General features: G+C 34.8%; 1 protein-coding gene and 1 pseudogene across 22 annotated transcripts in view; one reads left to right on the top strand and one right to left on the bottom strand.

Annotated features, from left to right (window-relative positions):
* The window catches only part of DST (dystonin), a 404,042-nt gene that overhangs the window by 133,948 nt on the left and 252,899 nt on the right, over positions 1-17,195 (bottom strand). For 21 of the 22 annotated variants that reach the window (XM_039853102.1, XM_039853089.1, XM_039853093.1 and 18 more), the window contains 7 exons: positions 16,652-16,790; positions 15,663-15,856; positions 14,382-14,544; positions 13,602-13,685; positions 12,785-12,892; positions 12,257-12,355; positions 2,348-2,476 (listed from right to left, as the gene is read on the bottom strand). In XM_039853102.1, coding sequence (XP_039709036.1) covers positions 2,348-2,476; positions 12,257-12,355; positions 12,785-12,892; positions 13,602-13,685; positions 14,382-14,544; positions 15,663-15,856; positions 16,652-16,790 — 916 coding nt within the window. Of the gene's footprint in view, positions 1-2,347; positions 2,477-3,538; positions 5,438-6,000; positions 8,701-12,256; positions 12,356-12,784; positions 12,893-13,601; positions 13,686-14,381; positions 14,545-15,662; positions 15,857-16,651; positions 16,791-17,195 lie in introns of those variants that run through there. The other variant, XM_039853108.1, reaches the window with a different exon arrangement.
* Positions 22-140, top strand: LOC120595295 (uncharacterized; annotated as a pseudogene).

Here is a 17,195-nt window from a genome sequence, read left to right as displayed (position 1 = left end):
CTTGTAAAGATTAGACAACAGGTCTATGGCCATGCCACCCTGAACGTGCCTGATCTCATCTGATCTTGGAAGCTAAGTAGGGTCGGGCCTGGTTAGTACTTGGATGGGAGATCACCATGGAATACCAGGTACTGTAGGCATTAAAAAAAATAAAGACTAGACAATAGTAACTTTAAAAAATTAATCAAGTTCTCATTAAGACCCAAATGAGGATTATTTTCTAGGTGACCCAACTCAAGAACCCATTATTTATTATCAGCCTATAGGCCTGGGTAATAAGAATACTTTATATTTAGAATGCATGATTAAGGAAAACCTCTCTCTAACCATAATATCATCATTTTCATGAGGAAGTAATATAGCATTATATGGTCTTTGTATTTGTCCCAACCCAACCATAAATAGAGGTTGCCTTAACACCCCAGGTGGCCAGAGGTTAAGCACTGGCCTAATGTCATCCTTGTGCATCGCAGTACACAAAAATATTCGTGAATGAGGAACCCTACTCCTAAAGTGTATCTTCCTGCAAGCTCCAGATACAATGCTTCTTTTGAAAAAAAATTATGGTGACAGTATGAATCTGTAGGTCTGCAGATCAAGACTAAATAATTTTTACTGCTAAGACTTTCACTAGCGAAAATTGCCTGTGATGGTCAGAAGAATAAAACTGAACTGTTTAAAGAAAGCTGTTAACACTTTCCTCTAATTCCTTAGTATATCATTTCTGAATGCCTAATACCAGAAGTAAATTGCCATTCTTTTAAAGCAGCAGAAATGAGAGTAAATGATAGGCCAGTGAAAAGGTATCCCCTGATGGATTCTAGAGTCAATTTAAAGTATACTTTTCATGGTCATAGGTAATAATAAATTCATATTGATATTTTGAAAAACATTTATTATTCATATCAAGTTGCCTTCAATTCCTTTGAGAGATCAAATGTTAGAGATTTTTAAAATTTAGTTCGCAATCTGCATTTAAAAAGTATTTTATTTTACCTCTACTAGGTCTAAAACAAATCTAGTAAAATTTTGGAGACTTAAAAAGTACAGAATGAAAAAATATCAAAGGTTTATAATCTACTGTTCTCAAAAGAAACTTGCTCTCCTAAGAAATCCTTGCTAATGTTTATGTCCCTATTTTAGTTCTTTTCCTATTTGACAAGGCAGGTGGGGTAGGGGGGTGGAAGAGGATATTTTAAACTAAATATTTACATGGAATAACTGAAGGATTTCATTCGAAACATCAAATGTAATTGCTTTCCAACTTCTCGTTTCTTCTATACTATGTGAAATATAGCACACAAGACTGTGAGCTAATATGGCTTTATTTCAATTGAACAATTCAGGTATATACTCAGGTCTGAAAACTTCTTCAAGGGGGAGTTCCAGATGAAGTACCTCATATCATAGGGAAAATGAGACAAGACACGGAAGTTTTCCCCTATTTAATTATGTCAATAATATCTGTCAAATGATGATAAGTGAGTACTGATGCTGAGCTAGAAGGGGAAACTAATGATAGTTAATAATAGCCTCTATCATTTCCAAAGGTCAGGCAGGGGAAGGAGGGCAGTGCAGAAAAAGTTTTTGAGAAAAATGCTGCTTAATTTCTTAATAGAAAATTTAAAAAATAAAGCAGCAATTCATGCACTATCACTAGTAGCAGCAGCAGCAATACTGAAATTTATACCTTAACAATCAATGCCCTTAGAGCTTCGAGTAGAGGCAGTCCAACTAATACCATGGAGCACTGACATTTCAGGAGCCGGAGCTATCCAGCTAATGCCAAGTAGTTGGGGTACAGGAGATAGCTAAGAAATTAACTAAAAAATTCATATAGGAAAGGGCAACAATCTAGAATTTCCAGCGATTGACTGGAAAACACTTCTTTATAAATTAGAAAAGGTCCAGAAAGACACAACTAAGCTCAATCCTCAAAAATGTTAACATCTTAGGTTTGTATTTTTGTAATTCTTGAAAGTTTTTGTTTACATTGATAAGAATGAGACTGCATACATTTATGATACAGTGTGTGGATTTACTCTGGGCACAAAAGAGGATAACTCTACTCTTTGGCAATTCTCATCATAGTAATCAAAGAGCAGATCTAACTATGAGGAAAAGCAGCACGACATATTAGTTTACTAATAACAAGACTAGTATATATAGTGCAGGTTTTGGACTATATAGTGATTTATTGGGCAAGTTACTTAATCTCTTTGGTTTTCATTTATAATTGCCTATAAAAATGGGGAGGAACAAGGTAAAGAATTAAACATTTAGGTGGACTGTATCATCTCAGTAAATTCCACCCACTATTATTATTAACCAGGACCTCATTGAATACCTTTTGCTTAGAGAAGGGAGACTTTCCAGCCTTCTCTCCATCTCTCAATGTCTTGCTGATATTTGATACCCATTTCTGTAATTCTTTGGCTTTTTCAACATGCTCTTTCTTTTCTTCTTCCAGTGACTTCTGACAGGTGTGAGTAGTAAAAAACATATATTCCAGTCAATGACCAAGCTATTAAACTGCCCTCTCCACAGAAAACAAGAATGTAAAAATGTGTTTTCATCACACACAGGTTACTGAGATCTTTTATTCATTCATTTAACCACGTTTATTATGTCACATAGCAGATGTACTTCTGAAATGTTTATGGTATCAAAGGAAGCCATGATCATTCCTTAATGAGCTGTCTAACCTCCCAGCTGGTAAATCAAGACGACAAATAAAATACCTCAATTTTATTCACGAAGCACTAGAAGATCAAACTTTGAATTGCTGCCTTTGCATTAGCATTACAGTCACAATTGTCTGGACAGAAAAATATAAAACAATGGAAAGCTGAAATAGAGAATGTGTACACATATATGAAAAATACATGGAATGAAGAAAAATCCTCCTCTTCCAACACACAATCCATTCATAATGCTGCTTTTAAGCGCAAAGTCTAACTAGAAATGAGAGATTGTGGTAAACATTTAATATGTAAAGAAGGTTAATATTTAATATGTAAAGAAGGTTACTATATATAGGAAAATGAAAAACTTTTTCATTTTTCAAGGCAATCTGAGACACTATAGCCTGAGGGATGTGGGAAAGAATTTACATCTCTCTCTTTGAGTCCATGGTGCTTTTTGAAGTGCTTTTTCAGTGAGTGTAATGGATCGTTTAATAAATGGGAATCCTAACATCAGGGTGGATCTATCCAGTGATGAAGAGTTCTTTTGGAGTTCAGGCTTACCCCATATCTGAAGTAATGTATTTTTATTTTAGTGCGGGCAAGATAAAAAACTATGAATCTCAAAGCTAAATGGAACCATTTTAAGAGCAGTAAATCTTTTCTTAATTTCAATTTAAAAATTATTCTTTCTTGTGAACAGTCAACTATTCTCACCCCTCCAGAAATAAATAGCACTTTGAGTGAGTGACACAATTACTAGACTGTGTATTCAACTGATAGCATCATGCTCTGGACAGATCACACGAATGAGAGAGCATCGCCCCTGTGCAAAATTATTTCAATGTATCCCATTATGAAGAATAGTAGAGGCTAGAAATTCCTGTCATCAAGGGTTCAGATACTTCTAAGAGCTTAAGCCCCGTGCGGAAATCAAAATCGGCTTTTTCTAAAGCTTCTTTATACGTCAACTTTCTTTTTGTTTGGGGACATATTATATTTCTGACATATGACTTCTGATCTTTGAGTTTTGTAGCAAGGAAGACATCTATAATACCTACTTGGAGAGCCTCTTCTATTGACAACCTGGAGTGAACCTGTGGCTCTATCAACCCCCCTGTCAAGTACTGAAATTCCAAACATCTGATTCCCATTTCCTTACTTATGATATTTGCATTCACAGCTTCCACCACTGACATCACTTTGCTAGTGACGGGATGGCCAATCCCTGTCATCACTAATTCACATTGTCGCAGCTGCTGGGCAAACCCCTCATCAACGAGGCCTCTATGCAAAGCTTCGGCCACCCGGTACTTTTTGCCTGTAAGAGGATCAATTATCCCCCCTGTGCTGACTTGGGCTTCCAGGCATCTGAGGGCAGTAATTCTATCGATCAAATTTCTGCGGGAGGCCTTTAGGACAGAGATCCTTTCTCCACTAGTAGTCAGCCAATACCCTGCAATAGGACTATGCAAATCCTTCTTGGGAACTAATCGACTTAGCAAGGAATCGGCAAGTTCTGTAAGTGTGATGAGGCCTTCCTGATACTTTTGGACCAATGCTTTGTCAACTGTTCCCTGCTCTACAGCCTCATTGATATTGAACTGTAATCCTGTTTTAGTATCAGTCAGCATACGAGAAGGATGCCCATAGGATTCAAAAAACGTGGCTTCCCTCCACTGATACTGCTGCCCTGAGAGTTCAAGATACGTACTTTTTTCAATCAAGTTTCTCTGGAAAGCCTCATATGCAGTCAGTTCTGCTCCTGTCTTAATATCTACTACAGAAATTCTATGAGTTTTCGCTACATTGAGATTGGAAATGTTCCTCTCCCCAAAAGGAAACAGAAAGCACTGGCAATCTACGTCAAATACACACATACGTAGTAATTCTGAGTAATACAGAGCTTGCTTGTTATTGGGATTAGGAAAAACTCTTGTGTTGCTTGATGGCTCATGTAAAAATTGTAGGATGGCATTATTTAGCAACCCCTGCTGCAGAGCAATTTCTGGAGGAACGCGAATGCCTCTCACAGGGTCAATGATACCTCCGCTGGCAATCTGGGCCTCCAGGATGTGTTTGCCTTTTTGTCTGTCAAGCATTCTATTTTCCATAGCTTGAAACACTGACAATGTCTTAGAAGAACAAGAATATCCCAGGGCTGCCTTCTCTGCCTCAAGGAGCCTAATTTTGAAATCGGGGTCAACAATTCCTTTAAGGATGGCATCTTCAACAGAATGTGTCTGACCTGAGATGGGATCAATTATAAAACCTGTTGCAGCCTGAGCTTCTAAAAATGCTAAAGCCATCATTTTGTCTATTATGATTTTCTTGGCTGCTGAGGCAAATGAAATCTTTTCTTTCGTGGATTCCAGATAAAGCCCTGCAATTGAGGTGGCTTTTGTCAAAAACTTGCTAAGAGTTTTCTGAACTTCTTCAACAGTCTTAAGACCAAGTCGCAGCTGCTCAATTGTTTTCATGTCCAGAAGCTTAGCTTCAACCAACTGCCTGGCAGTCACAGTGTGTCGGAGCCCTTGGAATTTAAATTCATCATCCCTAACCGAACATGCGTGATCGCCACTGAAGTTCTGGAAGGTCTCTGGTTCTAAGCCTTTCTTAAGAAAATCTCTCTTGAGTCCACCAGATGCTCTGCACCCTTCAAGCATCCATTCTTCAGCACTGGAAACTGAGTTCTTTTCTTGTTTTAATGTTGTAACTTCTGTATGCATATCATATTGCTTGTTCTTAGCTATCTGTAACAGGAATTTATAAGATGTTAAAAGTCACCTAAAGAACCTTAAATCACTTTACCCATTCTTAATCCAAATATAATTTCTAGAATGACAAAGATGAGACAAGTAAAGAAGATAAAGTTTTCAAACCAAAGAAGGTTCAGGAATAAGCAATACTATTCTGAGAGTCTAAAGGTAACTTCAGATGACAATTAAGGTATTAAAACAGCATGTTTTAAAAAGACTGAGATAAAATTTGCCCAGAGAACGTGTTAGAAATTAAAGTTAACTGCCTGGTTTTTCTAGCTTTTTTTTATGGTCATATTTTTCAGAATATAATCCCATAGTTATAACAGTAGAACTGTTATATCTGTTTAATCGGAATTATTTAAAAATTAAAGATTGATAATTTTTAGTAAAGATGCAGGTAAATCTCTAGAAAATTATAGCATTATTTTCTGTCAGAACAACAAAGAGCCAACAATCACACTTAACATTGTTAAACAATTTGGTCTAGCAGAGAAAGGAAGCGAAAGGAAACTTGACATGAGGTAGCTGATAAGGACTCAGAATCCAGACTTTACCTCTAAGGGTGCCAAAAGCTTCACCAGGTCTGTTTCACATCTGTCTTCTTGACATCTAACAGGTGGTCTGGAATTGTACAGAGCTTGATCTCTTATCTTCTCTATTTCCGATAGTCTTGAAATAGGGTTTTTCTCATCAAAAGTTATCTGTAATTCGGTGCTTGTCTGAGAAAAATACTCAGAGTAACACTGCTGGCTTTTCTCTCTCTCCAGTGCAGGCCCTGATGGCCAGCGCTGGACGTCCTTGGGTATCTGTTCAACCCGATGTTGCCATTTTTCTTCCGACTGCTGTGGTTCTTGGGCCCATCTCAGCAGAGGCGATCTGGCCGTTGGCTGAAGCTGCCCTGTGTTCCCAGAAGAGAGGTCTCCCGAGTGTTGACGCTCCTTCACTGCCACCTCAAAATCTGGTTTGAAGGTACAGTCTTTGGCTGGGCTCTTTTTCTGGATTTCACACTGGAGCAAAACTAACTGATGTTCATGCTCCTTTATCTGTTGATCCATTTTTTGCTTCAGGTATTCAACTTCATGTTTCTGGGCCACCAGCTCCTTTTCAAGTTTCTGACATTTCTGGTAATGATTCACTTCCACATTCTGCCCTTGTTGGATTTGCTCACGATATTGTCGAAGCTGTCTTTCAAGTTCTCTAATATTTGTTTCACAGAGCTTAGCATTCTCTTGAGCTCTGCAGTTTTCTCGCTGAAGAGATACAAAGTCAAGCTTGATGCCTGAAATATCATTTTCAGTGATAACTTTAGAGTCCATTAATTTTTCCATCTTTTTCCGAAACTCCTCTGCCGAACGTTTAAATTTTTCGGATTCTTCCTGAAACAGAACCATCTTTCTGTGGGTCATCTGCTCCTCTATGGTCTTTAAGTGAAGTTCATCTTGTACCTTTTTCAACTTGTTATTTAACTCTTGCACCTGAGCTTGCTGTAGCTGTACTTTCTGCTCCCCCAGTCGTTTTTCCTCTTTGGAAGCACTCAGCTCAGCATTCAGATTTCTAACCTCTTTCTCAGTATTCTGGATGATAATGTTCTGCTTGTCACACTTCTGCTTAAATTCACTTACTAAGTTTTGACTTTTGGCCAGGTCTTCTTCTAGACACTTAATTTTTTTATGGAAATCCTGTTCTGTTTTCGTCTGTTTATGCAAGTGCTCATTCGTGTTGCGTAGCTGATCTTTAAAACCATCTGCCTGAATTTTCAGCGCTTCGCATCTTTGCTGGATAGCTTGTTTCTCTAAAACCACATTTGCCGATTGCACTTGAATTCTCTGCATCACTACTTTGGTTTCATTATTCTGCCTGGTAAGCTCGTCTACTTTTTGTTTTAGCATTTCTGCACACTTATTACTTTTCTCCAATTCTTCATTAAGCTTTTGGATTTTATCATTATTTTCTTTTTCAGCTTTAATATTTTGAAGCAACTGCGCATGGCTTTTCTCAAATTGTTCTCTTAGATGATCTGATTTTCTCTGACAGAACTGCATTCTTTCATTAGAGAATTCCTTCTCACCCTGAAAAGAATTAACTTGTGAATTTAAATGCTGAATACTCTGCTCAGTTATAGCATGTGTCCTAGTGATTCTGTCTACTTCTCTTTGCAGTTTCCCTTTTTCCTGTTGAAGAGATTCTAATTCTGCTTCATAATTGTGCTTTATTTTCTTAAGATCATTAGCTTCTTGCATGACTTCTTCAGCTTTATCTGTGGTTTGGTTCAACTGCCGACTCAGTTCTCTAAGCTGCTGAGAATACCCTTCCTCTACCTGGTCCTTCCTTTCCAACTCTAACTTAAGGCACTTTAGTGTATTATTTGTTTCATCTAGTTTTTCTTTTAGCAAGCGAGCCTTTTCCTCAGATGAAGTTTTTTCAAGCTGGAGGGCATTAAGTTCATACTTCAGCTCTCTCATGTCTTTTTCAGCCTTTCTATTGGCGACTATTAGCTCATCTACCTGCTGTTTGAGTTCTTCTGCTTTCTGTTTGTCGTGCTCCTTGTATGTGATGGCACAAGCTGGCAACATATTTTCTCTACATGAATACTGAATTTCAGTTATTTTTCTCCTTGCTTCCAACTCAATTTTCTGCTTCTCTTTCAACTGTTTCTCTGCTATCTGTTTCTGAGATGCTAGATCTTTTTCCATCTGCTTTATCAGCTTCAAGAGTTCTTCCTCATTGTCTCTCTTTCTTTTTAATTCTTCCATTAACTTATTTTTTTGTTGCTCCATGTCACTGAGACTTGAATCTTTTCTTTTAAGATGATCTTCCAGTGTTCTCCTTGTAAAGGTGTTTTCTTCTAACTGGTTCCGGAAATTCAGGAGGTTTTCTTCCACGGCCGCCCTTTTGGCCTCGGCCTCTGCCGTAAGCCGCCTCACCCGTTCCAGCTCCCGCTCCGCAGCTTCCTTCTCTCTCACGATGGTCTCAAGTTCCCTGCGGTACTGCTTGGCCTCGCTTTCAGCCCTGATTTTCTGCAGAGCGATGTCTTCTACATTTCGCTGCTGCTTTCTCAATTCATTTTCTGCAGCCTCCTTGACCTTTGGAAGTTCTTCCTCTACTTGGGACTTTTGTTTCTTTAGTTCAGCTACCATTCTCTCCAATTCACCTATCTTTCCTGTAAGTTTGCTATTCTCGATCATTGTTGCCTTCTGACGCTGAAGCAGATCTGAATATGCCCCATGTTCAGAAGTCTCCTTACACCTTTTAATCTATAAGAGATATTTAAAGTGTCAAATCTGTTCTATTCAAATTTTTCTTTAAAAATATGAAGCGAGGCTCATAAAAGAACTTACAAGAACAAGTGAACCCAAATGCAGAATAAGTGCTACCACCACCATCACCACCATCACCACCATCACCACCACCACCTTCTTCATAGAGGAAGCTTCAGAAAGTCAGCAATAGGAGAAGACAAAAACTAAGTTTTCTAAACTGAAGATTCTTTTTTTTTTTTTGTCTCTCAAGACTAATTTTGTTTCAAAAATTAGCTAGTCAGGATTCTAAATCAAGAAGGGACCTAACGACATATAGCACGATCCCAACCTTTTACAGATGAGGAAACTGAGGTACAGAGAGGTTGAAAATGATGAAGTGGGAACTAAAACTTTCACAACAGTGCTCTTTCTGCTCTCACACAGAACTTAGTCCTAAAAGCTCAGAAGAACATACAACAGATAAGAATCAAATGACAATAAAGAATTTAGTTGTCAACATACAGCTCAATGGAAATTTAAAAAAATAATAATGTTTACATCCCTCTGTTGTACGGTTAAAAAAAAATACAGAACTTTGGAACAGAGAGCCGAATCAGGAAAGAATACTTAACATGGGGAAGGATAAAAATTATACAAAAACTTCTCATTTCTAAAGTCAAATTTCTTACCTGTTTATACTTGCCATATTACGACAATTATAACTAGACTTGCTAATGCAAAGGCAGCTATTGTCCCTGCTCGCTTTAAAAAAGATGTGCTTCATATACTCACAGATTTTTGTTGCTGTTGTTAATGACATGCCTCATATGAATCCACCTTGATGAGTACCTTTAGATACTCCATAAATATAAAGATATTTGTTAAATATAAATAGTTTTTAAATATACTTAGGGATTCAGCTCCAATGTATAGAATAAAATATAAGAAAAATGTTTTACTCTGTTAATGATAGAATCAACCTGATCATATAGTTCTGTAATCAATGCAGAGTGTACTCCTCTGCATTGATTACAGAACTATATGATCAGGGCTGGCTTTTAATTACAATTCAATTTCTCTTTGTTAATACCATAAGGTTGTTAGCTTCATATCATCAACTCAAAATCATCACCATTAGAAACAATTTAAACAGGAGTAGAGATATTATTCTAGATAGATTTTTTTTTTTAATTGAGTAGCTTTGGTGAATTTCAATAATTAAATTTACCTATAGACTATACATCTTATTTTCCTTCCTCTAATTTCTTGATGCCCAATAATTGTGACAAAAATTTCAGTTGTTTCCTTTGCTAAACTAAATATGATTCATAATAAAAATTAATATAAAACAAATCTCATCACAAGCTGCAATACTTAGTGCTCTATTTTCTTTATTTTGTTATCAGGTCAACTAAGAGTTGACCCTGACCCTGAAGCATTTTATTGGCTTAAACATTAAATTTTCAAAAATGTTTCAGTAGTTGATTTCTAATAGGGTCTTTCTCAGTTCTCTATCAAATCTCATTTAAAACAGTTGTTGCTGAGAAGTTTTGAGCCTTTTTTTCCTTAGGCATGTTCTGAGGTTTAAAAAACTGAAAATTCTCTCAGAAAAAAATGTCTGTTGTTGAACCTTCAGTATCTTAATTAGAGCTATTTTACTGACTGTTAATAATCTCATTTTGTCTACATAACTGGATTTTTTTTTTAGCAAATACTACAAAAATTATCAGAAAAAATTTAGTCCTATTGCAACTTGGCTTTCTTATAGATCTCAAACTTATTCATACAAAAATAACTCCTTCAAGGAGACACACTGTCTTTTAATCTCAGCAATTAATATTTAATATATTTTGCTCTCAGTGTAAACTAGGAAATCTCTTTACTCCATTTAATATCCATTACAGATACTCCACTTACATTTCTAATTTGGTATTATCTTCTGAAATTAAGTTGCATGCCTCTTTGGTTTTATGTTTGTTATGGAAAATGCCACTCTCAGACCACGGTTTTTCATGTGGGTCTTCACAGACTTGGTTCCAAAAACACCACTCTTTGGAGTCTAGAAACTGAGCTACATATCTTTGACAAGACATTCCATTAATATGATTCTTAAGTGGTAAATTTTTATTCAGGCATTTTTTAAAATCTATTTTAAATTATAGTCTTTGGATGGTCTTCCATAAACCATATTATTTTGACTTTCAATTAACTATAATTCTTTTATATTTCAAAGGATGATGAGCATAATTTTTATATATTCAGGCTTTGTGAATTATCGTTTGGTTCTATCAACTTTAGTATTCTGCCTCATCAGATAAATTGAGCAAAGTGGCTCAAATATATGCAATCAGGTATACAAGAAAGGAAAAGGACTTAAATTATTTTATTTTACATTTAACTATTAAACATACAATTTAAAAGACTTGCATACCATTTAACATGGAATTGTATCTCTTAAAAAGTAAAAATATTTTTTAAATTATGGATGTTCTTTCACAGATGAGAGGTGTACGCCTATTATTAGGATGGTAAAAAATATTCTGCTTCTTCTTTCTAAGCACAAAGGAAGCTAGTTATAAAGACTTGCAATTAGCTATGTTAGCGATTTAGTTGCAGAAAACTGTTAACACTGAACAGACTAAAATAGTTTACAAAAGCAGTCACATTTTTAGAAACTGAAGGTAACATCTATTAGACATTTACTACTGTTTTGGTTCTTTCATTATATGAATAGTTATACTAAGTATAATCATCTTCAGAATTTTAACAACAGTATAATTTAAAATGGCTAATGCTCCACGATTTACTAATTTTATCATTCAATCTACTATTTTTGTCTGTTCTGAGGTTAGGAATAGAAAGTATATAAAGATAATAGAACACAGCATAATCCCTTCAAAATGATATACAATAGCATTTTATTACAATATATATTCATAAATAAGTCCTTACTCCTTCTATTTCAGAATATATTTTTAAATGCAGAATCCAAGCCACAGAAGTTCTCCAAATGAGAATGGTACTTAAATAGTCTTTTTACTATATACCATATCCTTTTGGCAAAAAAATGAAAACAAACAAAAAAACTCCATAATTCTTAAAAAGTACTATCATTTTGTACAAATACCTCTTAAATTAATGGCTTTTATGTTTTAAATCCCTGAGGATATCAATTAATTTAAAATGTATAAAAGAAATGTGTTTATGTAGTATATCTACAGACATCATAACAGTGGTCACTATACTTCAAAGAAGTACACTTTTCAACTGGGAAACTGAAAAAACTTCTGCCAAAGTGTCAGGTTTCATAATTTAAATACAACCATTTATAAAGGCATCAACACTATCTTATTAGAGTCCTCGAGTAAAAAGAAAAAAATGTTTCTCTATTTAAGAAAATCTTTAAAACAAGTCGAAAATTCCTAGGCCTTTACTTTTTCACCATAATTTTATAATTAAATTAGTACTTACATACCAGCTATCGAACATGTAAATTTATCATGAAAACTTTTTTGTCTTCCCAGACAGCTACATACTTCTTTTTACTTAGCTGTTCATAATTATTGATTACCTCTTCCTCTTCCAGCCTCTTCAATGAATCGCCAGCAAATTTAACATATTGTGTCATGAGGGTGACCAGAGCAGTATACCGAGTCCGTAGGTCCATGAACTGCAAGTAAGGGAAAAATAATAAAAACATAACCTCCAGTTGCCTTAAACGAGCTGGGTAAATGTTAAATAATGATTACAATATTAAGTAGGCTTAATTCTCTTCTAAATTTAATCAGGAAGTACATTTATTATTCTCTCCAATTAATAACTAATTATAAAGATTTTTCTATGGTTTTTTATTTTAAAAAACCCTTAATAAAATGTAACATTACAGGTAGAGAGTTTCTTTTGGGGATGATGAAAAAGTTCTGGAAACAAACAGTGGTCACAACATTGTAAATGTTCTAAATGCCACTGAATTGTACACTTAAATATGGTTAAAATGGGAAACTTTCCATTATGTATATTTTACTATACAAATAAATTTTTAAAATTTATTTGTTTCTCTCTTTTAAACCCTCTCCTTTCTCTATTGCACTTTTCTTACCTCTTGAATAATGAGATCTGCAGAGCTCTGCATTCTTCTTCGTTTCACTGGAGATTTTTGCTGTGAATCTACCATGGCCCGGTAGGTCATTGTTTGTAATTCGTAGTCCTGGATAAAGGAATCAACAAAATTAAACTAATTAAAGCAAAGTACTAACGCTTCATTCCATAGGGATTCTACACAGAGAAATGGAACTTAGTTTCACTGAATAACTTTAAAGAAAATATTGCAAAACAACATTTTTAGGAATCTATCCAATCCTGGGATGTTTCCAAGGGGGTAATAAAATCAGAAACATTTGGGGTGCTCAGTAAAGTTCCTAAGTCTCTTTAGAAACTCATGGAAACAATTAGTACAATATGCTACTGACATTCAGTCTCCCTTTCCTCTAGCTAGGCAATGGAACTGTGGATCCAGATGGCTAAAGCTGAGATATTGTCAATGACTTCAAAAATCAGGAGTTCTCGGAAAGTTAAGAAGTTATTCCACAAAATACTCTAGCATTGTTTAATGCAGGGAGGGAGGGAAGAAGACAAAGTGATTTAAGAAATGAATTTCAGAGTTCTGTATCTCTTATGTGTATGGGGAGGGGTATGTGTGCACATGCTGTGCGACATGAAGAAAATGAACGAACCAGGGGTTCTCATGTGACTCAGATATCACAAAAAATTATAGATAAGTGTAAAAAGTTTCAAATGAAGATTCTGTTTCCACTTTTTAACACAGAGTGAAATGACTTTCCAAAGTTTTAAAAAGGTACAATGGAGAATCACATACTTGAATATTAAATCTAATGCAAGTAACTGAATCTTCTTACCTTTACTATAGCTGAGTACTGTTCTGCGTGTTTTTGACACTCATCCATTTTGCCCTGTTTCATTTCTATTTCGGACACCAGCATCTATAAATACACACAATTGAGAAGAAAAAATGACAAAGAACTCTAATCTATGCTATTCAACTAGTTAAGATGCTCAGAAACTAAGAAATATCCACATGATTTAATAGTACAGCTCCTTAGCCCTTAGCACGTAGTATGTAATTTGCCTTATGGATAAATCACAAACTTACAGATTAAGCTATATAAGTGGCCCACTCATATGGGGCTTTCAAAGCAGAAATTACTAAACTCTATAGGAATTATGCAAAAATAGACTCAAAGCCCTTGGCCCCCACCCATTCCTGATCAAAACAGAGCTGGAAATTACTGGCCACCAAGACAGAACAAAAATCTCAAAGCACTGAACTTTTTGTCAAATGTGGCTGTTGAATTTTCTACCACGAACCATTTTTATTTATTTAGGATCCCCAAAACTATTGTGACAAGCAGAGCACCAAAGAAATTTCCATAACTATGATTAAATTATCACTAGGCATTTGAAAACTGCCCCAACATTCTATTCCTTATGCTTTCAAAACTGACTTTCAAGAAATCAAAGTAAGTGATGTACATTTGGATTGCAGGATTTTAATATTTATGATTTACTCCCTACCTCCTTCCAAATAGCTGCCGGCTTTTTCTTTGAAGGAGAAAGATAAGGGTCATTACTGACCAAATGCAGACATGACCTTAGTACAAGGAATTATGTTTACATACCTTCTGTTGATTCAACTGTGTGGCTAGGGTTTTACTATTTTCGGGCTGATTTTCTTGAATCTTTCTCTGAGTAATTTCGACTTGTTGGATCCAATCATCTAAAGCATGATAGGTATCTCTATAGTACTTCAGGGATTTGCCAATGCCTTCTAAGTCCCGTAACCTAAGAAAATCATAACAGAATAGTCACAGTTTCCAATAGTATCCATTAGGAAGGTGAAAGGTGCAGTGAAGAAGGAAGAGACAAAATAACCGTACTACAATGAATTAAGCACAACAATAAAGGTATGTGTAAAAAAATCAAAGCTATAGTAGCCTGAGGTACATCTCCAAGGGCATTCCACACTGGCTTAGGCTGAATCTAAATATTTTGCTCCTGGGGTTGTGTAACTGATTATCCCAGGGACAAGTCCGAGAGACTAAAGCTAAAAAACAGGAAAATTGGAAACTTAACCATAATAATTATTAATCAGCATGTTTTGAATGCTCAAAGCTTGAATCAAATAGCGATTCGCTTTTGAAATGACAAGGTAATTCAATGAAACAGAGAGTTGTGATTAAACACTTCAGTTTCTATGATTTTAAAATCAGTAAATTAAACCTATATCACATGTTTTATAGAGATGAGATCTATGTTTGAGGTGAGATATATTTATTTGCATTAGTATAGACATGAAAATGAATGAGAAACGATACTACTTCATTTTTTTTAAAGCTGAGCCCTAAAAACATCCCATTTCCTCTTACTTTTTTATTTCACTCACTGGGTGAATGATTTCAAAGTTCCCGTATCTTCAATAAAAATGAACATCAGATCATTATGCTTTCTTTACACCTCTTAGGTCTAGTATAGATGGCTACATACAGCCTATCAAATGCATGATCCACGTTCTTACTAAGTCTTCTAAGTTGGTAATAATTTTCAACTATTTGAATATTATGTTTGAATATTTTAAGTTGATAATAAGTAGAAAACTATGTTGTTTTTCTCTTCAGAAAAAAAGCAAGTAGATTAACTATATCAGTGCCAGAGTGTATCAATAGTATTAATAACAAAGAGTTGAAAATATTTATTTTGAAGCTAAATATCTTACATAAATCCACCATATAAGAAAGAAACAGAATTAGGCAGAGCTATAGCACAATTAGCACAATTAATTATGTGGAAATGAACTATATATATATGAATGTTTTTTTTAAATGCCTAAGTTTAGATTTTACCTAGAACACAAGGACGGACATTAAATCTGTGCTAAAACTGAACCAAAAAAGGATACTAACCTGTTGTCAATCTGAACGTGAACATTTTGCCACCTTTCAACTAACTGATCTGCTTTTTCTTTGTGCCAGTCAAAATCAAGATCCCGTTCTTTATATGTTTTAAACATTTCATCACTGATGGCTTTAGCTTTCTGCAACTCATCCTCCAATGCATGGAATACCTCTCTCTTTTCATCTACTTCAGATCTCCATTGCTGAAATACATTAATTGGTGAAAGTTATAAAAATGGGAAAACACATTATTTACCTAATTTTACAATTTAGTCACAAATGACTGATAAAATCCAATAAAGGAAAGAATAACTTTCATATCCAAAAATAAGACATTAGACTGAACCTTATGAAACTAACAATATTTGACTGTACTTTGATCTAAAAAAAACTTGACAATTTTATAAAGTTCAGCCTAATAGAATTTGCATATCAATAAAACAAAATATATTCCATAAGTAAGTTTTTCTCATTGCTTATTTTTAAATATCTACTAATTTATTGTTTAAAAATGAATATATGCATTAAAGATTATGGAGATAACTTTTCATGATTGTTTTGCAATAGTTTTACTCAGTGCTTTCAGTGCTTTATATATAGAAATACAGATACAGATGAGTACAACTACCAGTTCTTTTTCCTTTCTTAGATTAATTCCTCTACTTACCTCCTTGATTTTTTAAAATAACTGTCTCTTTCAGCAAAAGAATATATTAGAAATAACATAAGTTTTAACTTCAACTCTTCTGGCTGCCAACATGAATTGATTATAAAAAGCTACTGTTAAGAAGATTCAAACTAAAGAAGTACTCGCCTCAAACTAAAAATGCCTGAACATACTTATTTGCAGTAAGCTATGGTATGACAGAGATAGGAAATGGAATGAATATAAACATAATAAAATTAAGATATTTAATCGTTGATGTTTGAAGATCTAAATGCTAGAGAAATACTTTTAGAGTATGATTTTGAAAAGTAGCCAAAAGCGAAACTCATACCTTTAAAGTACTTATTAGATTCTCAATATTATTCTTGTCTGCTATAACTGCTTCTTCTTCACACAGTTTAGTTTCATAGAATTTTACAAGGGCTTCTGCTGCTTGAGTGTTTTTTAACACCAAATTAACAGTTTTCAACCTAATAAAGAGAATTAAACAATAGCCTTCTATTGGTAAACGTTTATTTTCCCATAATGCAGTCCTGAAGCACCATTACGGTGCATGACATGGTGTGTTCTTTGTCGTGAAACGCTGACACATTTACTATAAGATTAATATTCAGCTGACTCTCATTTTAATAGATAGCATGTACTCCAACCCATTCCCTAACCCACAAGTGATATTTTAGCAAGATATTCCAAGATAAGAGGGTCTTCTTTCAAATCTTGTTTACACCAGGCTTAAAAGAAAAATCTTACAGCAGAGCTACCAAAACTATAGGCAAATATGGGATGATTATTCATTATGCTCTAATCTCTGAGGCACATTCCCTTTTAACATGAAGATGCATCATATATCCATGGAAATGTTTTAACATATTTGT

This window comes from Pteropus medius, unplaced genomic scaffold (assembly GCF_902729225.1).
Source record: "Pteropus medius unplaced genomic scaffold, Ma_sr-lr_union100, whole genome shotgun sequence".
NCBI lineage: Eukaryota > Metazoa > Chordata > Mammalia > Chiroptera > Pteropodidae > Pteropus > Pteropus medius.
The sequence above is the reverse complement of the archived record's forward strand: the minus strand, read 5'-3'. Positions and strand labels throughout refer to the sequence as shown.